Source organism: Plodia interpunctella, chromosome 30 (assembly GCF_027563975.2).
Source record: "Plodia interpunctella isolate USDA-ARS_2022_Savannah chromosome 30, ilPloInte3.2, whole genome shotgun sequence".
NCBI classification, from domain to species: Eukaryota; Metazoa; Arthropoda; class Insecta; order Lepidoptera; family Pyralidae; genus Plodia; species Plodia interpunctella.
The window spans coordinates 3,012,385-3,035,372 of record NC_071323.1 but is presented as its reverse complement, the minus strand read 5'-3'; the positions used below and the strand labels follow the sequence as shown (position 1 = coordinate 3,035,372).

The 22,988-nt window shown below is 36.7% G+C and overlaps 1 protein-coding gene across 3 annotated transcripts in view; it reads left to right on the top strand.

Moving 5' to 3' along the window:
• Positions 1 to 22,988, top strand: part of LOC128682482 (1-phosphatidylinositol 4,5-bisphosphate phosphodiesterase epsilon-1-like) — a 157,097-nt gene that overhangs the window by 93,796 nt on the left and 40,313 nt on the right. Inside the window, exons 9-23 of one of the 3 annotated variants that reach the window (XM_053767181.2) lie at positions 2,191 to 2,314; positions 2,578 to 2,762; positions 3,893 to 4,094; positions 4,933 to 5,065; positions 5,985 to 6,111; positions 7,448 to 7,651; positions 8,903 to 9,056; positions 10,077 to 10,187; positions 12,871 to 12,986; positions 13,484 to 13,600; positions 15,907 to 16,029; positions 17,462 to 17,595; positions 18,190 to 18,288; positions 19,445 to 19,557; positions 20,390 to 20,517. In XM_053767181.2, the coding sequence (XP_053623156.1) occupies positions 2,191 to 2,314; positions 2,578 to 2,762; positions 3,893 to 4,094; positions 4,933 to 5,065; positions 5,985 to 6,111; positions 7,448 to 7,651; positions 8,903 to 9,056; positions 10,077 to 10,187; positions 12,871 to 12,986; positions 13,484 to 13,600; positions 15,907 to 16,029; positions 17,462 to 17,595; positions 18,190 to 18,288; positions 19,445 to 19,557; positions 20,390 to 20,517 (2,070 nt within the window). The remainder of the gene's footprint in view (positions 1 to 2,190; positions 2,315 to 2,577; positions 2,763 to 3,892; positions 4,095 to 4,932; positions 5,066 to 5,984; positions 6,112 to 7,447; positions 7,652 to 8,902; positions 9,057 to 10,076; positions 10,188 to 12,870; positions 12,987 to 13,483; positions 13,601 to 15,906; positions 16,030 to 17,461; positions 17,596 to 18,189; positions 18,289 to 19,444; positions 19,558 to 20,389; positions 20,518 to 22,988) is intronic. The other 2 variants (XM_053767182.2, XM_053767183.2) reach the window with 2 other exon arrangements.

Sequence of the window (22,988 nt, the reverse complement as noted above, 5' to 3'; positions counted from 1 at the left end):
AACCTATAGAAAAGTATTTTTGTCATTTGTTTCTATTTAAATCGATATACGAGACTGTCACCCAATCTCATGTAACAATGATTTTACCACTGTCCATTTTGGCAAAGTACCGTATTTTTACTTACACGACTTAGATCTGTCAAGATACTCACAGTTATATGAATTAGGCGCGACGAGCGCACGACAATTACACGAGTTCGCCGTGATAGGTAAATTTTGCGCAAAAAATGAATATTTCTGTACTCTAAAACCTTCCCGATGTTTTTAAGCTTTATACATGTGCACTTATGAAAAATTATAGCAATAATATCTTAATACTTTTTCTATAATGACAAAAATCTGTTTAAAACTTTGAACGGCGATTACTCAAAACTAGGTTTCGCGAGATACATGAAATTGGTTTGACACGGCAGACCACACGATTCGATCGTATCAGTGCCTAAACAGGACAATTCCATATAATTTCTTAGATATGGTACGGCATGGAAATTTCAATATATCAAGAGATCTAAATTCCCTACAAATTTAAATTCGTAGGGACGGTATGTAATATTGTGAAGGGTATTTTGTCAAGAGGTTGGTTCAAGTGTCCGTTAGAGGTACAGGTAATTTAAACCAAGTGCTCTCAGGCTTAGGGTGAACCGTTGTGATTTCAAAGGTTCTTCAATAATAGAACACGCACGCGTTTAATTTTACGACATTTTTATCAATAGAGCCGCTTGCCGTACCATTTTTAGGGTTTAGGTATTATAGGATCACTTCGTTGTCCATCCGTCTGTCTGTCTGTAATAAAAAATAGTTTTAATGTTTGTATTGTTAGCAGCATTAAAGCTTATACACAGACAATATAATTATACAATCTATACTACTATTATTTTGTGAGTTTGTATGTTTGAGGCGGGTAATCTCTGAAACTACCGAACCGATTTCAAAAATTCTTTCACCATTAGAAAGGTACATTATCCATGATTGCTATAGGCTATATTTTATTTCTAAATTCCCACGGGAGCGAAGCTGCGGGCAACATATACGTACGCCTTATGCTAAAAATCGTATTACATTAAATCGTATTACATATTCTGTATTTATAAGTATCGTTACGCTTTGTCTGTACAATTAAATTTCTGTAATAATTTTGACTCCTTATCAAAAATTGTTAGGCCACGCGAACGAAGCATAACGCTTAAGTATATGTTGCTATATAAACTTATAAATATTGTTATTGTAAGTAAAAATATTATTTGAAAACTTGAAAAGTTGCACGCAGTTTTAAAATTTTCAGGTAACTTTCCTTGGATAAGGAAATAAATTTGCGGCAATTTTCATCTCTATTCACAACCCAACGTGCTAACTGACCATTAATCAACACATGGAGGCACCTGTCAAAAAGTAAAGTTAAAAAAATAAATTAGGATTGTAATCGTGTGCTGATAGAAACAAGTCTATTGGTTAGACAAATTAAAAAAAACCCCCCCGACTTCCAACATTCATTTCGCTACAACTTTCGAACGGCCGAACAGATTTTCATGAAACATGGCTAAAAACACTCGGGATAAAATTATCTACGGAGCTACGATGCCACAAACAGATACACTGACAAGTTAAACTTATAACACCCCTCTTTTTGCGTCGGGCTTTAAAAATTAACAAAACACGATTAACCAAACAAAATATACGACAGGGGGCTTACCACCATCTCTTAACACGACCCACTTTACGACCTAAACTGAAGTGCATCGCAAATTCGTACCATCGACTTAATTTTTAGTATGAATGCGATTAATTTTAGGTGCCTAAATTGAGCTGAGTTGTATACGAATCGTTCTGTAAAAGTTGATGGTATTCAAATTCAAATTCAAATTCAAAATTCTTTATTCAATTTAGGATGATATACATGACTTATTGACGTCAAAAATTACTTAAACTAAATCTACTAGGCTTCCAAAGCGCAGGTGAAGAAGAAGCGGCGCAACAAACTTCACCGCAGCCTTTTCTCCAAGGACGTCAATTAACAAATATAGGTCTTATACATATATTATCATTGTTAAAAATGTCAAAATTTAAATGGATAAATAAAGGCCTGCAGGTCACAAAAATAATACTTTAATATCGATACTCTGATATCTATCGTACTTTATCAATTCTAGTCAAAAGATAATAAAATACCAACATAATTTGTAATAATTGCAGGGGATCTTCGAAACGGGACCCAAGAAGGGAAAGCGGCAAGCGTGTAGACCAAGGGACCACAACAAGTCCACTGCGAGAGAGTGGCAAGAGAGATACGAGGAGCAACGAACCTTCGAGACAAGTGGTGAGAATAACAATTGACGACCTCGGTGGCGCAGTGGTAAAGTGATTGCCTCTGAACTCTGAGAGGTCCCGAGAGTTCGATTCCCGGTCGGGTCATGATGGAAAATGATATTTTTCTGATTGGCCCGGGTTGTTTATCTGTTATTTGTTATAAAATATAGTATCGTTGAGTTAGTATCCCATAACACAAGTCTCGAACTTACTTTGGGGCTAGCTCAATCTGTGTGATTTGTCCTAATATATTTGTTTATTTCTCCGTTTCAGTACATAGCATCGTTCGACGAGGAAGGCGAGCAAGCGCCAGGATGGAGACGCGTGGGTCCCGAGGGTCTTGTCAACCTGGAAAAGGTTTACCGCACGCAGGCGGTCATGGACCACGTGGCTAGTTTTCATCAGCACCACTACGCGCTGTCGAGGAGCAACGCGCCCGTGTTCGGGGATTATCTGAGGTGATGGAGAAGTTTTTAGTGTATATTGAGTCAGGTTTCCGTTATTTCATGTTATAGGAACTGGAAATCTCTGGCGGTTTAGAGAATTTATGGCAGGCGCGGGCTATTTGTAATTTTTATATGTAAAGTCCCAAAAGACAGATGCTTTTTCTAGTTTGGGAGTTACTAGTTTCATTTATTATATATTAAAATTCATACGCTCTTGTTCATCATCAAATATACTTTGGTGCCGTTCCAAAGCTGCTTAAAAAACTGTTGAGATACAGGCTAATGCCTAGTTAAATTGTGGGTTGCCGAGCGGTCTCAAGGGCTTGTTTGTGATGACGAATTTATTAATTATTTTGATAAAATTTTGTATCAGGCAGAGCGTAAGTGCGTCTTCTTATAGACATAGTTTAACCTCCTTAATTATATTGGTTACCACGCTATGAGTTACATAATAAATATGCACGAGAAAGAGAATTAAGCTAATTTGTTTAACTTTGTGTAAACCTTTGTCAAATTAGCGCCAAATAAGTAGCAGGGTAACTGGTATCAAACGTAAAAAACCTCCTGAAGACTACTTGGGTACATCGAAACAAGCAACTTTTATTCTACGACTTTTCGTGATTCGTAGTTTTCTTTTTTTTCATGTAAAAACTACAATCTCATTTGCGATTCTGCACATGTTAACTGTATGCAATAGCCGAGCGACACGAGACAGTACAGTAGCGTTATGTAGCGGAATCGAACGTAGAGTTAACGTTTTATATACAGTCTATGAATTATCATAATTAGCTAAAATAAATATCTATGTAAGCCAGATTGTACATATTTTTTGACCTTGTCAACTTAAACTAGCCTATTATATAATTATTGTTACCAACAATGAAGAACCAGTAAAGTAACCTGAGCTCAATGTTTTGTATTTGATGAAGAAACTGGGAATGAGCTCAGAGAGAGATTTTCTCGAAGCCCAAATTCTACTTAAAAAATAAATCTTATATTATTTAGTGTTGCCTATAATCTGTCAAGGTCTTTCGCCCCTTAGTCACCTCGTAGTACTTAATCCACGGCAGGATATATAGTGCTAATCTAGGACGGGAACCTCACACCTGTTAGCCACCTTCAAATAATGGTACAATCCACAGAACAGCACTACCAGCATGCGAGGAGCCGGTCTTCGCGCAGTGTTCACAAAAAACCAGTGGCTGTGACTTTGAGAACGAGGCACTTTATGAGCTGGAAGGGGGGGGCTACTGCCCCGTGCAGCCCCTCCCACACGACCACGGCGTGACGATGTTCCCGCTAGCTCCACAAAATGAGGAAAGAATAGATAGACATGTTTTACAGGTATTTTTTCGAATTCTTTTTTTTTATCATTGTTGAAAATTAAGTTGATCTTCTAAGAAGACCATTAAGAAATCCGCGTTGGGAATTCCAGCATTATAGACTAACATATGGCATCAAAAACATCCTGTAAAAAACACCAAGTCACGCAGAGCTCAGTTTCTCTACCGTAAAAAGTTGTGAGATCCATGTAATACCAAGTCGATTAATTTATTCAGTCCCTACTTAAGGGACCTTCTGTCTTAAGTTATTACGCAAGTTATTATCATATCAATATTAAAAATCTTTTACGTTTTAAATAAATAGATCGACTTAAAGCTGACAATTGCACAGCCAATAAATACTTACCGAAACTCAAATTCGCCCTAAAATGTATTTATTCATTTATTATGAATTAGACGGGCAGCTTTTGCAGCTGATCCGTCCATATGTCTTCAGACAACGTTTGAAAGTTCTATAGACAATTAATTTTATAAATAAACGAATTGTTAATAACTTAACCTTTTTGACGACCTCGGTGGCGCAGTGGTAAAGTGCTTGCCTCTAAACCGAGAGGTCCCGGGTTCGATCCCCGGTCGGGTCATGATGGAAAATGACCTTTTTCTGATTGGCCCGGGTCTTGATGTTTATCTATATATGTACTTGTTATAAAATATAGTATCGTTGAGTTAGTATCCCGTAACACAAGTCTCGAACTTACTTCGGGGCTAGCTCAATCTGTGCGATTTGTCATAATATATTTATTATTATTATTATTATTAAAGAAACCAAAGACTTTTCTAACGCGATGTAATAAATAACGCTCGTCCAAACTTGATCTTATATTATACTTATTCCACAGATAATGCACCACGGCACCGCGTGTATAGTTGGAGAAGCGGAATGGGGAGGCACTCTCGCGCAGCTAAGGCTGGAGCGCGCATGCGCGTTGTTGACGTGGTGCAGAACTGCGTATAGGCCGCATGGGCATTTAGGTATCATTTTAAACTAAAAATTATATATTTTGAGGTACAAAAAATAAATTTGTTTAGCTAATATAATTGGTTTACAATGTCTGTCATTGAGTGTGTGTTGCTTACGGTAAGGTTACGTGCCCCATCCTCGCACATAACCTGTACATCTCAACCACATTAATGTTCCACGATTATGGCTCACTAGTCACAAACAACTGAAAAATTTTGTGAAAATCCATTGTCCATCGTGGGAATTATTATAACCCGAAAGGTCGAAACCATGTCCGATCGAAATAAATGTGAACGTCTGCATACGAACGTCGTTTAAAGAGATCTTCAAACAAAATTCCGTCGTCTTACATCAATATTTGATTAAATTTGATTATATTTTTTAAAAATACAAAATACCGCGAATGTGAATATTTGATGGACGCTGTTGTAATAATTTATGTATTAGAAATTGTTTCTTATTCTACTATTATCGCGCGATGGGTACAAATTGTGCTTTATACACCTGGCGTATAAAGCACAATTTGTATCACTCGAAAGAAAGTAAGATTCACAATTCACAACTCAACATAAACCCTCGTTAAGAATCTGTGACTTTCATTCCACGGTATACAATGTACTATTATTGATGCTGTATATTTATAAGCGAGAACTTTGGTCACAAAATGTACCTTGACGACCTCGGCGGCGCAGTGGTAAAGTGCTTGCCTCTGAACCGAGAGGTCGCGGATTCGATCCCCAGTCGGGTCATGATGAAAAATTATCTTTTTCTGATTGGCCCGGGTCTTGGACATTTATCTATATATGTATTTGTTATAAAATATAGTATCGTTGAGTTAGTATCACATAACACAAGTCTCGAACTTACTTTGGGGCTAGCTCAATCCGTGTGATTTGTCCTAATAATATAAAGACGTGCATTATTCCTCAGGCGACATGCAATCAGAGAACATTCAACAGCCAGAAATCAGTCTCTCCTACAATCCAGAAGAGGTTATACCGTTGAAGTACACCGCCAATATCCACGAGCATGAAGCTGGCATCGTAGGGGATGAAGGGTGAGTTCAATCCTATCATCATCATCATGGGGTGCCATCTTCGAATTGAAGTTTGGAGGTCAATAGCCCTCCAAGCAATTAGGCAAATTCTCCTGGTCATCATGTCCAACCTTCCACGGCTACGATGAACAGGAAATGCACTCGAAACTTCGATCCTGTGTGCCCTGATGTTACAACAGCAAACTCCCGACATAAACTATGACTAAAGGACCTTTATTGCTCTCGAAACAGAAACCATATTTTGTAAATAAATTTAGTTTAACGTAAACTGCTTCTTTCAGTCCTTCAGCATGACTTTATCGTACATAAATAATTATCCTTGTTGATATTTACCAATTAATTTCCTGAAACAGATGCAAATTTTGTACGATAACAACACCGCCCTTGACACCAGCTGTCAAGTGACAGTAATGTTGACATAGAACCGCGTAAAGCCAATATTAATGACTAAATGGCCAATATCGATCCACTGTCGAGATCGAAATTCACATCGTAACAGCATACGGAAATCCTCGCGGCTTTGGTCCACTATTTTCAGTTGGTTGTATCTAAGTCCGGTCCAATCCATTATGTCATCAAACCATTAAATTCTAGCCTATCCTAATATCTATCCTATACTAATTATAAATGCGAAAGTAAGTCAGTTTGTAACTGTGGCGATATATACTACTCCACATGCACAACGCCGCCGACGCATAAAGTCGACCAGTCACGTACAAGATTCACGACACTACGGACAGATGGCGCTACCGTCAACTCACTACCAGATGCTAACAAGCCTAGACCGCGCAGACAGTGCGTTTTCGATTGGAAGCATATATACAACCTCCGACATGACACCGTCGGAGCCGTGCGTTGAGAATAACCTAGCTCCCGCTATAGTAACCTCTTCACGCGTTATCTACTCAACCAGTCTTCTTGAAATTTCGTATATATTTGTAATTAATTGTATGGTGAATAACATAGGCTACCTTTTCGTATATATTTGTAATTAATTGTATGGTGAATAACACCTGCTATCATCCCGGCAAAAACTATTGTTTTCGTGGGATTTGCGAAAACCCTATATTAATATTATAGATGGCGCTAAATGCTAATAAAATACACTTTCCAACAAAAATGCTAGATGGCGCTGTGTGTATTTTAAATGCGCTATGGATATTTTATTTCATCTATCCCAATCCCATTTAATACGAAGAAAAACCTGTTCCCTAAGGCCTTTAATCCCACGAAACTGCGGGCAAACAGCTAGACAACATATGCATGTAACCAACGTATACAACGTATATATAACAAGTACTGACTTGCAATAAAATCTGAATCTGTTCCTTTTCAGGTTCATAGACCTCCAGTGCGTGAAAGATATGCGTCTTGGCGGTAAACTGTTAGACCCTCGTGACTTGGCGGAGCTAACCAACAACGCCAAACGTTACGGACTGGATTCATCTGCGCATGGCCCGTATATAATTTCACTAGTGTACGGGAGAACACTTAGCGATAACAGAACTGTACACTTCTTGCTGCCTAGCTATAGTTATAGGTAAGATTGCTTTCAGATTTTAAAGTATTGAAAATAATTAAATTTTCTTCTATTTTTAGAGTTCCGTATTAGCCAAATTAATCTATACTATTATTATAAAGAGGTAAGCGTTTGTGGGTGAATTTTAAAGGTGAACGACTGTTTTAACGCGGCGTGTAACGTTTCATTGGTGTCGCATATTTATTTTGAATAAAGAATCTTTTTTTTTTATCAAACTTTTATAAAATCAACATTGTACCAGTACTTTACTTATTTATACAATAGGATAATTAAATTGATTACTGTGTACGGTACAATTTAATAAACACTAATGACAGCCCGCGGCGTGGTTCAAAACGCTCGTGAAATTCACCTCGTGCTCGTGAAGTTTGTATGTTTGAGGCGGGTAATCTCCGACACTACCGAACCGATTTCAAAAATTCTTTAACCATTAGAAAGTTACATTATCCAAGATTGTTATAGGCTATATTTTATCTATCAATATATATATATAGTAATAAATAATGGCAAAAACTAAAGCTTTATAGTTCCGTAATGTCAGTCTGTCCGTCTGTCGGTATGTCACAGAAATTTTATTCGGTGACTATGCGTACTAATCAGGTGTATTCAAAAGAACCGCTACAAAATAGTGTAGTATGATTTAGAAAAATAAAATTATTTTGCGTAGAACGCCATTTATGTAACTGAAGAATGATTTTTTTTTTTTTAGATAACATAGCATTGTAATATATCAATGGATAGGTCTTTAGAAATTATGTTGAGGTCTCTAAAACAGTTTTTCGATTATTCCAATATTTTGGGAATTATTTGCTTCTAAAAAACCTATTACAAAATCAGCCCAGCCATTTATCTAAAGCATACAATGCTCAGCACATAAGTTGAACCAAAATGGCGGCCGTCCGCGCAGGTTTATTTAGAAATAAAAGTATTATAATTACGGGATATTTCGTGATTACCAGCGAAATTCAAAATACTCGTTTATTTTTACATAAATAATAACCGCTATAAATCCTTTCTAATACTTTCATCTCTAATTAAACCTGCGCTCATGGCCGCCATTTTGTTTCAACTTATGTGCCGAGAATTGCACAAAAAATTATGTTGTACAATTTTCTGACCTTGTCGCCTACCCTAATTATTTAAGTATTGTTAAGTAATGGATGGTCGATAAAAAGTTTAATATATATATGTATTACATAATATGAATCCATTGTTTATTTTATTATATTTAATTATTCCCGTTTGTTCCAGGGTATGGGCTGTGGGCCTCCACTCTGTGATCAGGGCGTTGATGAGCCAGAACAAATTGGCGGACAGGAGCTTAACGTGGCTCAAGAATAAATACACAGCATTGTATTACGAAGACGGCTGTTGCTGCGAACCTCTGGTTACCGACGCTATTAGAGTATGTATAATATATGTCAAATTATTATAGGATATAATTATAACTATAAATGTAAATGTCTGTTTATATCATAGTTTATAATAGCTTTTGCCAGCGGCTTCGCCCGCGTGAATAAACGAAAGCGGATACATAAACTATTTTCATACGAGTATGAAACGGTTCTCCGATAATTGCTTCGTCTACGAACTTTAACAGAACAGGATGTCTCTACTATTCTGTCGGCGAATCGTTCGTAGATGAAGGATTTTGTCGTTCAAACGCTCGTTGTCGAAACAATCTGTGGACGTAACGTTCGTAGACGAAGCAATTGTCGGAGAACCGTTTCAGTATCTTTTCATACAAACTTTCACCCCCCATTGTAATCATTTGGGGGTTGATTTGGGGGCTTGACCACCTCGGTGGCGCAGTGGTAAAGTGCTTGCCACTGAACCGAGAGTCCCGGGTTCGATCCCCTGTCGGGTCATGGTGGAAAATGATCTTTTACTGATCGGCCCGGGTCTTGGATTTTTATCTATATATGTATTTGTTATAAAATATAGTATCGTTGAGTTAGTATCCCATAACACAAGTCTCGAACTTACTTTGGGACTAGCTCAATCTGTGTGATTTGTCCTAATATATTTATTTATATTTTATCTATATTTACTTGATTCAAACCACTTGATACAAGCTCTTTTACAAGCTTTTATTCAGTTTCACTTGTCCCGTTGTCTGTAATAAAATCCTGCAAGTTAGATTTCTCCTACTTCCAGTTGTCCTACAGAGTTGAAATTTCCCGCGTCGCTTCAGTTTCCATGATAATGCATTATTATGATACGCATGATGGTGCAGCCTGGATCGGAACAAAACCAAGGCTCTCCTCAACCGTTCACAGCACAGACACGGGTTTTTTTGTCAGGCGTTAAATGCCATAAGATCTCACCAGACGACAATGAAAGGTTGTGGCAAAAATATTAATATATTTTTGTAAAAACTTATTCAAGTATTAAATTACGATACAAATAGAATGTTTTTCTATAGGTATTTGGTGGCAGAGAATCAACATGCGGCAGCTCGTCGCACTCAACGCCCGTGAAGGGTGTTTACTCGGACCATACTGAATCTATACGGAACACAGGAATTAAATTTAAGGTAACTTCAGTAAGGAATAAAAAACATTTATTTCGTCCTTAAAATATATTGTACATTACAAGCTTTTTCTCGCGGCTTCGCCCGCGTGAATTTCCCACGGGAACAGTTATTTTTCCGTAGTGAAAGATGTCCTTCTCCGTACTTCAAACTATATGTATGCAAAATTTCAAGAAGATTGGTTGGTTATTATTTTGAGCGTGAAGCGGTAACTAACAAACAAATAAATAAACAAACTTACTTTCTTATTTATAACATTAGTTAGAGGATTAGGGTTAGGTTTACAAGCATTCTTCCCTTTTAAATAGGTACATCAGTTTTTTTAATAACTCGTGTGTTGTATATAAGAATTATAACAAATCCAGTGTAGTTAAAACAATAATACATAAATACACAGGTATAAAAATATATGTTTATATAAGACACTAGATATTGCCCGGGGCTTCGCTCCCGTGGGAATTTTGAGATAAAATATAGCCTATAGCAATCTTGAATAATGTATCTTTCTAATGGTGAAAGAATTTTTGTAATCGGTTCGGTAGTTTCGGAGATTCCCCGCCTCAAACATACAAACTCACAAACGCTTACCTCTTTATAATCAATCGTAGTTATATATCTCCTTCTTTACTGTTAATACACACACACACCGTTCGCACACTGATTCGGGTCTCATCTGAAAATCAGTGTATCGCCGCACTGGGTGATATGTGTACTGAGATGGGCCTTTTTGTATTGCTGCAACACAGTACACAGTACTTGCTCAATTATTGTGCTATGTGAATACTGTGTTTTATTTTGTGTTTTTAGTCTGGTTGTGTATTGTGTTGTTGCTTTACAAATAAATGTTTTATCTATCTATCATAATAGTTGTAGATAATATAGATATAAAAGCACACATAACATCCACATTAGCGGACAATACCTACATAATATACTAGTAAGCAAGATACGACAAAGACAGAGATTATTTATTTGCAAAAACATGAGTTTACATTTTTTTACATTGTGGTGTTAAAAGAAAAACTTAATTCTACATGTTTCACCGTGCACGCGTATGCAAATTTTAATGGAGAGCACGCTATCATCCCACAAAACAATTATCTGAGTCTATCATTTAAAAAAAATCGTTCAAATTATAATAACATTTGTCAATCAGTAAGGACCAGTGGTGCTTTTTAAATAAATTTAAATTCTGATCTCTATATTGTTGTGGAATTTTCGTTATAAATTTTAGGTGTCATACATACAATAGTTTTACTACATGATATAAGCTAAAGGTCATAATATAACCCATAAACTTTATTTGTTTTTATCTATGGTCATAACACATCTTCATCGTCATCCTACCGGGGGGTTAGTTAGCGCCGGACTCGACAAGTGAATTCTAAACTGCACTAATTAAAGTTAAGTTTCGAACAATAGAATTTCGTTTAAATGGATTTGTTATACAAGTCACACATGCTTAACTTTATTTTATCTTTATTTATTTTGGGGCTTTTGTCTTTAAGACATGTCAGTGCCATCGAATCAAAAGTTTAGTGTCCTCTGGTGATCGCGCGACTCACTGGAGGCACACCAATAAGCCACACAAACACAAGGTGGCATAAGAATGTGGCTTTTTAACTTATTTTCGAAAATAATAATGACATGAAAAAATTCTGGAATCGAGCGGGAATTGAGCGCGGGAATTGAGCCCGCGCCCCTGTCTATCCGGGACAGTGCTCTTGACCACTGAGCTATTGAGATCATGCCAGTTCGACCGGATCTTCACGTCTCACGTCAACGTGAGACTGTTACAAGCAACACTGTTACAAGCAAGACATTATGTTTTTTTGAAAATACTCAAGCATCTATTTAAACCACGTTATTTCGTTTGTAAAATAATTACGATTAACCGATTTATGTACACACCCCCGTGAGCGATAAAGGAATAGGTATGTTTTATAATCTAAACTTTTACATAAACATTTAGATTCATCTTATCTTTTAAGTCATGTAGGTCTAAAAGATGCATTTTAATGCTATTTTGTAGCGGGAATCAGGTGATTATTGCTCAACCGCCACAAAGGGAAGATCTTCCCGCCAGGCTAGGTGTTGCGCCTGGGGAACCGCACGCGACACACGGTGTCGTGTCGGAGGTTGTATATATGCTTCCAATCGAAAACGCACTGTCTGCGCGGTCTAGGCTTGTTAGCTTCTGTAGTGAGTCGACCGTAGCGCCATCTGTCCGTAGAGTCGTGGATCAATTGTGTGGCTTGTTATTCATGGCGTTTGGTCGGCTTTTTACACCTGCGACGTTTTGCATGTGGCGTGGTAGATGTCGCCACACTAGAATTATGGGTCATGGCTAGGATAAGAAAATTATTTTTTGTTCCGACTCAAAAAACGAATTATGCTCAACATACTTAATTATATCTCGCCTTCCAAAATTACAATAATTATTATAACGACTTGGACATTATTTACATTATCAATTAATACATTAAAAAAGGAAATTAGGTAATTTAAATGCCCAAATTATTGAGGAATTTAACACGCCGTATTTTGTATGTTCGATAAATTTGTAACAGTATTTAATGGAAACTTGATTGGTTTTTGTAATAGTTAAGTTACATTTTATTGTTTTTCTATATAACTGTTTGTTTCCCAAATGTAAATAAATAAATAAATAGAATTGTTATTACAGAAAAACAAATCCACTTCAGAGTTGAAGACCAGCTCCCCGAAGAGTTACGGCTCCACGCACACATCAGGGACCAGGAGTGAAGACGAAGTTGTCCTGGGACATTCGCCGAGACACAGGTGACAGTTGTGTCTCAATGTGTGTGGAAATAAATTCAATTTCAAAATCCTTTATTCAATTTAGGATGATATACATCACTTATTGACGTCAAAAAAATACTTAAACTAAGTCTAGCGCCGGCTTCCAAAGCGCAGGCGAAGAAGAAGCGACGCAACAAACTTCACCGCAGCCTTTTCTCCATGGACGTCAATTAACAAATATAGGTCTTAAAAATAAATAAATTATAAATAATGTATGAACAAATCACACAGATTGAGCTAGCCCCAAAGTAAGTTCGAGACTTGTGTTATGGGATACTAACTCAACAATATTATATTTTATAACAAATACATATATAGATAAACATCCAAGACCCGGGCCAAAAAAGATCATTTTCCATCATGACCCGACCGGAGATCGAACCCGGGACCTCTCGGTTCAGAGGCAAGCACTTCACCACTGCGCCACCGAGGTCGTCAAACATCCTCGCAGACTTTGGCATTTATAATCTTAGTAGGATTGATTGCAGCTCGTATTCAGCGACAATGAGCCAGCACCATCCGTGCGCCCCTCGACACAGTTCGCTCACAGCAGCCGCTACAACTATCATGGCCGGATCGCACAACAGAAGCAGGTACGGCAAACTAGTTACTAGTTTACATACTAGCTTTTTCCCTAGTGATTTCTCATGGGAGCAATTCATTTTTCCTGGATGAAAGGTCCTATGTCCCTCTCCGTACTTCATACTACATGTATGCAAAATTTCAAGAAGATCGGTTGAGTAGATAGAGCGTGAAGAGGCAACAAACAAACAAACAGACATTTAAATAAACAAATAAACTTATTTTCGCATTTGTAACATTAATTAGGATATGTAGTTAGGATTCTTACCGACATCACTACAGTAAGTATACAAGTTTATTTGTTAGACAATTTAAAAATACCACGACTTCCAATATTCATTTCGCTACAACTTTTGAATGGCTGAACCGATTTTGATCAAACATATCTAAGAGCCACCGCATAAACATTAGCTACCTATCAAATAAAAAATACTGCATCCGTATCGGTTCACCCGTTGATGATCTACGTACACAGACAAACAGACACACTTTGCCGCCAAACTTTTAACACCCATCTTTTTGCGTCGGGGGTTAAAATCGAAAGTCGCTTCCCGCTGTCTGTCCCTATGTATGATTAAATCTTTGAAATCATCTTTTTCATTATCCCTATTTGACGACCTCGGTGGCGCAGTGGTAAAGTGCTTGCCTCTGAACCGAGAGGTCCCGGGTTCGATCCCCGGTCGGGTCACGATGGAAAATGATCTTTTTCTGATTGGCCCGGCTCTTGGATGTTTATCTATATATGTATTTGTTATAAAATATAGTATCGTTGAGTTAGTATCCCATAACACAAGTCTCGAACTTACTTTGGGGCTAGCTCAATCTGTGTGATTTGTCCTAATATATTTATTTATTTTACTTCAAATTTCAACTAAAACATGAATAAAAGATTAAATTTATATATACTAACCTAATTTATTAAATTTTATCATTTTAATGACTGAATGGAATTAGATGCGGTTTTTACAGTTGCATATCGGATGGTCTAACTTCAAATCTGGTATAGTTTTCATCGCGATACGTTGCTTAGAACCCGAGATATGACAAAAACAATTTACGAGCGGACGCACATAATAAACGCGGTCGTAGCCGCGAGCAAAAGCTTGTAAAATAGTAAAAAAAAAACAAATAAACAACAAAAAAAAAATTGCTTCCTCGATTTTTTTGTCGAAAACCCGATGACCTTGACCCGCAATTGAAGCTTAAAATCTAATTTTCTAATCCGCTGACTCTGCTCAATGGTCTACGAGAATTGGGAGGGGCTCACGCAGAGATTTTGACAGTTCAATGACCTTATAAGATAGGGGAGATGGGGGCATAATGATCAAAGCAACGGCTGTAGCGTGATGTGCAGCGGGCGACGATAAATTGGGGCGAGGCGACTCGTTATGTGTATTATAATGCGTCGGCGGCGCTTCAACTAATTGTCTACAATTCAACTTGGGACATTTTTTGTATGTATGAATAAATATTCATTCAAATTTTGAAATTCAAAATTCAAATTCAAATTCAAAATTCAAATCATTTATTCAGAAATTAGACCTTCACAGGCACTTTTTCTCGTCAATCTTTATATTTATAGTTATTTCTCACAAGCTACAAACTACTGGCATTTCGGAACGACCACTGCTGAGAAGAAATGCCGAAAGAAACTCATTTGAACAGTGTTGGTCCCTATCATGCCAGATCGGCTTACCATTATTGTTTCTTACAATGTTTTTTTTTTTCTTTCTAATAATATATAAAAGTACATAATGTACATAGTCAAAAGGTATATCAAAACAGGTTATGATTGTGATCCGAGTGCTGATTATAATATATATATATATCGATGTGAAACACAATTAACTTACATGAAAATATATGAGAAACGAGATGACCAGTTCCCTCTGGCAGCACCCGTTCACGAGTTGACGCATGGGACAGCCATCGCGTAGCTCAACCATAATAGAGGGAACCTCACGACCCGGCCCACGACGCCACCACCATTTTTAAATTCGTCTTCCTAATTTTTAATATATGTATAAGAATTATATTTGTTAATTGACATCCTTGGAGAAAAGGCTGCGGTGAAGTTTGTTGCGCCGCTTCTTCTTCACCTGCGCTTTGGAAGCCGGCGGTAGACTTAGTTTAAGTAATTTTTTGACGTCAATAAGTGATGTATATCATCCTAAATTGAATAAAGAATTTTGCATTTGAATTTATACCTGTCATATGGTGTTTACATTAAAACTATCTTTTGCGTTGAGCGTTTTACCTATGTATTCACGGTTGATGTAACTGAATAAAAAATAAAAAAAGTATCTGTTATCTACAGTTTGAGAAGACTGGAGACCAGCGAAAGGTTTTGGGAAAACCTGAAGCATCTACGAACGGGCTCAGTGGGGTACGAGACACAATTAGATTTTATGGATTTCGTCACTCTGTTCAGGAGTTTTAGGTGAGTATTAAATTTCAACATTCATTTTAATGTTTAATTTTTTTTCATACACTTTTAATTCACTAATTGGTAGGCATGTAGGTACACAAATAATGATATGGTCCTTGTAACATTTATTCTAAACTAGTAAGGGAAAATATAACAAAAATGACTTCGTTACAAAAATGACAGACTTTAATTTGAGAAAATGTAATAAAAAGGAAATGGAAGAATACCGTTAAATAGGTGGGTAACAAAATATTAACACATCCCGATTGATAAAAAGGTCTCTAAACAAAAACACCACTTCCTTTAATCCTCCAAATCCCAGCCAGACATCAAGAAAACTTAGGGAAAGGGAATATCTTCAAAGTGCGGCCGTAGGATGAAGGGGAATCCGGTGCCGGAGCGTAAATCCCCAAAATATATGGGGATCCTATAATTAATTACAGATCTATCTTAATAGATAAATAGGAGATTAAAATTTATTTTAATCTTTACACATTAGAATATAATCTACCAATCTTTCAGTTTGACATACAAGACCATGACAAGACATTATCAAGAACAAAATAATAGACAAACAGAATGAAAGAGTTCCGAAATGAAAATACAAAAAATAAAACGTTAAAACATAAAAGTGTTACATCCTCAAGCTCTCAGCACAGGATAACTCAGCACAGCGCTCAAGATAAAGCTCACGCTCACTATATCTGTTCGCTGTTTACTGCGTAGACAATTTTTTACATAAATAACCGAACCGCCACTAATTGTAGACTTTCTCTTAAAGCAGCTGACATAAAAGAGCATTTGTAAAGATATATATAAAATCTTACAAATATTACAAATGCCAAAGTTTGTGAGGATGTATGTATGTGTGTGTGTGTGTGTGTTTCTTACTCTTTCACGCAAAATCTACAGAACCGGATGTATTTACCGAAATTTATTCATAGCATACAAATATGCATAACAGAAAATGAACAAAACTATAATTTTACAAAGGCTAAGGAGTCATAACGCTGATTTTCATTGATACCAAACAAATGGCACTAAAACAAAAGATTTACGAGATAATTTGAACTGATTTCTGAATAAGTTGTTGCAATCGCTCGGTCAAATATTTATTCATGTAACCTGACCTGGTAATATTTATGTATTTTATGTGCCACACTTGCCCGTGACCCGTGAGGTCCATTGGAAATCAGCGTTAAAGTTACTGACGTGACTGCAACATATGTATAATGAATGGGTCTATTTGCCGAAATGAACCCACGACACAACGTGACAACTCTGCTTACACACCTATATATACTTGTATGATAAGATTTTTTTTTTTACTTACAGTCATGTGGTGTTTAATTTTTGGCAATAAATGTTCATTCATTCATTTCATTCAATTTGTGTGTTATTCATTCGAAAACTGTATAATTTTATTGTCATTTGTTGTCCCCAGTCTCGTGATGCGTTCAGAGCTACGTGACGTGTTCGAACAGCTTGCAGTACCTAGAAACAAATCGCCCCTCCTTGGGGCTGAAAGGAGTAGGAGTTCTCCTGAACTGTTCCGTGGAAGAGCTGCTTTTAGGACTGGTGAGTTAACTAGAATAAGTGTGAAGTTAGGTCTGGTAAAGTTAGGGCACATACCTATATCAAGAATTTTGTCACTACTTGAGATCTGACCTTTTTTTCATACATTTTTGCTAAAGTGTGGAGTTTGTGAAGCAAACTAGACTCGTCTTGGCAACATTTTTACATGAAAATGTTTTTGGTGGAATTAATATTACTATAGTTAGACCTCGCGAACACATTAGGAAATTCTTGATGTGTTTTTAACAAAATTGTAAATATTTCAAAAACCGACTTAACCTATTTTGTTGCACGACGAACTTAAGAATTCTATTGATAGATCCTACATACTTTTTAAATTTCATCAAAATCAAACGAACGGTTCTAAAGTTATCGCGTTACAAACATTTATAAGTACAAAAAAAAATATTTTTGCGCGAGTTGATTTGTAGATCCCGATCGCTTCGTAGATTTTCGTCGATTATCGATAGTAAGTATATTTCAGGACAATACTAGCGATAGTATCGATACTATCGATAGGCTCGTTTGTAAAACTATCGATATTTCGGCAACACTAGATAACGAATGTACCTAAAAATCTTTCAATTTTGTCAACAGGCCTGCTAACAAGAAACGGTTCTTTAGATTTGGAGCCACCGACAGACAAACAACACAGGAAAAAAGCCTTCGATTTATTAGCAGCAGCTGCTTTACCTGGTAAATATAGTTTTCAATTCATTTAACTCCATTTTCACAACAATACACATAGGTACATAGCTGATTAGGCACTAATCATAGGTTCTATTAATATTTCTGTAGGATATCCTTTCTAGCTGGAGTAACGCACTCGTCAAAATTAACATTAGTCATATGCTAGACCTAATATTATAAATGCGAAAGTATGTTTGTTACCTCTTCACGAGTCTACTCAACCAATCTTCTTGAAATTTTGCATATAGGTAAGTTTGTTTGTTTGTTTGTTTGTTTGTAAACTCTTTATTGCACGAAGAAAACATGAAGGGTTATGGATGAAAATAAAAAGTAGCCACAGGATGAACCGAGATTTATTTATGTTTTAATAGCGCACACAATACACAGCGTAATGGCCGAAGCTAGAAGAGCGAGATATATCTATGACATAGACAACTGTCAAATTGTAGGTGCGTTTAATTACTTCAACAAAACACATACAAAGAAAGCAGTTAAATAAAGAAAGAACGCGTACAAAGGCGGACTTATCCCAGAAAGGGATTTCTTCCAGTCAACCAAGTATTTGAAAGGAAAAAATTCAACGCACAAAATGAGATAGCGTAAGATAATAGAAGTACACGAAACATCAAGTAACAACAAACAATGAATTACTTATTAAGTAGTAAGTATGTAGTTTTATGGACTTTATGGAGAAGGACATAGGGTACCTTTCTTCCCGGCGGGCGAAGCCGCGGTCAAAAGCTATAGTACAGTCAAAGACTCGCTGCCCGCGAAGCCATAAAACATGGAAGCGAGACGCCGCCTGTTGCGTTCTCTGTCGCACTTGCGGGCTTTACGGCAGGCATAGTGATGCACCAGGCGCGACGCATGTCGATATTTATGTTGTGAAAAAGTAAGTTAATTACTGTGCGCAAGCGTACTTAGGGATCGATATACGGTTATCGATAAGTGACTCATCGCATGCCCCTCGCCCTAGCGCACCGAAGTTTTATGGCCCCGCGGGCAGCACGTGTTTGACTGTACTTTAGTATAGAATAATTTTAAAACAAACACATAACAGTCAAATATCCTATTGACATTGCCTTTCACATCTTTCAAACCGAGAACATAATAAAGCAACTTTCTGCTGTTTTTTACGACATTATAATATATGTGTTTACAGGAGCATGTCCGGATGTGAGCGGACGCGTGTTGACGTTACCAACTCTGGGCAAGTTCTGTGAGACGAGACAACACGAGCCAAAGACAGAGGAGCAGTTGAGAAACATCATACTGGTAAGACGGTGTCATGTCGGAGATTGTATATATGCTTCCAATCGAAAACGCACTGTCTGCGCGGTCTAGGCTTGTTAGCTTCTGTAGTGAGTCGACCGTAGTGCCATCTGTCCGTAGTGTCGTTCTACATGACTTGCATAGTCGGCTTTTTAGCGTCGGCGACGTTGTGTATGTGGTGTGGTAGATGTCGCCACAATCGATATCATAAAATGTACATGGCGTAAATGGCGCCTCGTACATTTGTGTCAAAGGTGTCTTGTCTGTTCTGGGGCATGGGTGTAGCGAAGTTCGGGCAGGGGGGGACAGCTGCCCTTGGAACAGCAGTCGTTCGCGAGTAACCCGTAATTCTGACGAATTTTTGTTTGCAATGCTTCTTATAAGGCCTAAGAAACTAACAAGATTAAAAAAAAAGTATTTTTTTCCCACAAACTTTCATTGTCATTAGATCTTATGGGATTTAACGCCTGACAAAAAACCCATGTCCGTGCTGTAAACGGTTGAGGAAATCCCTCGTTTGGAACCGATCCGGGCTGCATCATCAAGTCATGCTTATCATAATAATGAATTGTCACGGATACTGAAGCGACGTGGGAAATTTCAACTCTGTAGAACAACTGGAAGTAGGAGAAATCGAACTTGCAAGATTTGATTACAGACAACGGGACAGGTGAAACTAAATAAAAGCTTTTAAAAGGGTTGAAGGCTTGCTCTTATAGAACCTTTTTACATAACTTCTTACTCTTATACTAAAGTTTTTTGTTCTAAATAGCAAAATAATATATAATCCATCCAGATAGGATTTCCTTTCTATAACTTTATTCCTTATATCCAGAGACACGAGCCTGACCCGGTCCTTCGCGCTGAGAACTGCCTATCATTCGAAGGATTCGTCAGATTTTTAACGGATAAGGTCAACTACGCGTTTGTACCGGAGCAGAGAAGAGCAAATAACTTTATCAAGTACGTATAATGTATTTTTTTTTTGTGTTATGACCATCGTTCGCCAAAACGATGATTTTACCAAGAATGAGCTTAACACGGTACAGTACATGGAATTAGTAGGTACTCCGTACTAATTCCATAGCATACTGTAACGCAGCTACGCTTTGTTTGGAATCTCTTTCGATATATTTCGCCTGCGCTGGCACATTTGGATCTACTGTCATAAATTTTGAAATTCTAAATCCGCTCGAACACTTTGACGCGTAAACATTACGATCAAGCTAGCGAGGCAAGAGGGTGGCCGTGATAAATTTATAAACATTAAATAAAATAATAAGAACAGAACCAATAAGGGTAAGTGCTCCATTTATTGTGAATATATACCTATATACGTATCACCTAATCTCTATTTTAGATTTTTAATTTATATTTAATTGTTCTAGGTCTTACCTTAAGTTTTACTTTTCTACCTACTGCCTAGTACCTGTTTATTATAACCCACGATAAAAATCCTGACAATACTATTATATTACTACCACGATTGAACAATATCTATGGTCGTAATAAATGAAACTCTTGTGTAGTGGCAATTAAAATGTAAATATATATTGGAAACCAAAAATACAACTCAACTATCGGCGGCAATTTTGTTGACAGTGAAAAATATTTGAAATTAGAATAACGTTGTCAACTTATTTCTCTAATACAACTTTGGTGGCCAGTGCAGTTATTTTATTGTTATTTAAATCCTGGACAACGATGATGGTACTACTAATTCAATGTTTAAATTTTATAGTAACCATGGATTGAAATAAATACTTTAAAAAAATGTATTACCGATTATATCCACTGACAGCTGTCAACTCTCAGTTTGTTGAATATTCCTTTGTTCATTACCTAAATTTTTAAAAAGTTACTAGGCCGACCGGCATATGTGTACAAGCGAGGCGCCAATTTTTTTTTTGCATTGTAATAAGTATTGAAGGTGAAGTCATTGTAATATTTTAATGGAAAATCTTTAGATAACTCTGTTATTGATAAGATGTGAGTAGCCTACATGTTATTGAATGACACCAAATGGTTTTGATATCCAATGCGTGGAATTAGTAGGTACTTACTCCGTTATTCCATGATCTAATCAACGATAACCATATATTTTGATCCGAACATTATGCTGTAACCACATATATATGAACATTATATGTAGGTAATATTCCTATGTATATCTTAACAACTGCAACAGATAAAGACTCATAAAAACTCTCTGGACCATTGGTGACATTTTATTTTTATTTTTTATTTATAAGACTTTATTGTTCCAAGTAAAAACATACTTATAAACAAATGGCGAACTTAATGCTATAAGCATTCTCTCCCGGCTAACCATTAGGAGAAACAGAGAAAAGTTGTGCGGCGCAAAAATATCTTAAACACAAATAAGTACTATCACATACTAAAATACAATAATAACTACATATATAAATAGCAAAGCATATATACATAAGACTACATATATATCAATATATGAATACATACAAACCAAAATAATAAAAATTTTATGCACGCTACGCACTATCACCGAACTCTGACAGATGACGCGAATGAATATGAACATTGAATAGTTTGTATGAGAGGCATTTATATACCAGCAATGTTTGCCGAATCCGTCAAAGTTCAGAATTCGGTGGGAGTATCAAATTCCGCCAATATACGATTAAATTTAATTCAGAATTATGAGTGAGTTGCAAGCTTGCAATTTTAACGTTCAAATTAACGTCGTTTAGATATTCGTAGCATTTAATTCCGCCAATATATAGCAAAGCTAACCTTTAGGCGCGATTGGTCCAATTCGCGATTGGTCCAAAGTTCCAAAAAATGTCCAATTCGCGGTTGGTTCAAAATATACGATGTTTCCGAAATTGTATAATTTACATATAAATACTAATCACGTCTTCATGCCTTAAAATCAAAAATCAAAATCAAATCATTTATTCAGAAATTAGGCCTTCACAGGCACTTTTCACGTCATATTCTAAATTAAATGATGTTTACCAAAGCTACAAACTACTAGCATTTCGGAACGACCACTGCTGAGAAGAAATGCCGAAGGAAACTCATTCAAACAGTGTTGGTCCCTATTATGCCAGAAGGGCTTACCATTTTTTAAATATAAATTTATGCTAATTTTTTATCAGTAATATAACATGTAAGTACACAATAAAGTACATGGTCAAAAGGTATACTGAAACATATTATGATTGTGATCAAGTGCTGATGAAAGGAAATATATATATATATATATATATATATATATATATATATGTATAATTAACCAAACAAAAAAAACTTTTAATAAAAGATCGAGCTGACCAGTTCCCCCGGCAGCACCCGTTACGGGGCAGACATACATACATAGGTACATACAGATAGGAACATTGTATGCTTTTTATCCGTCCTCAAACCAGCAAGGTATATAAGATTCTAACAAT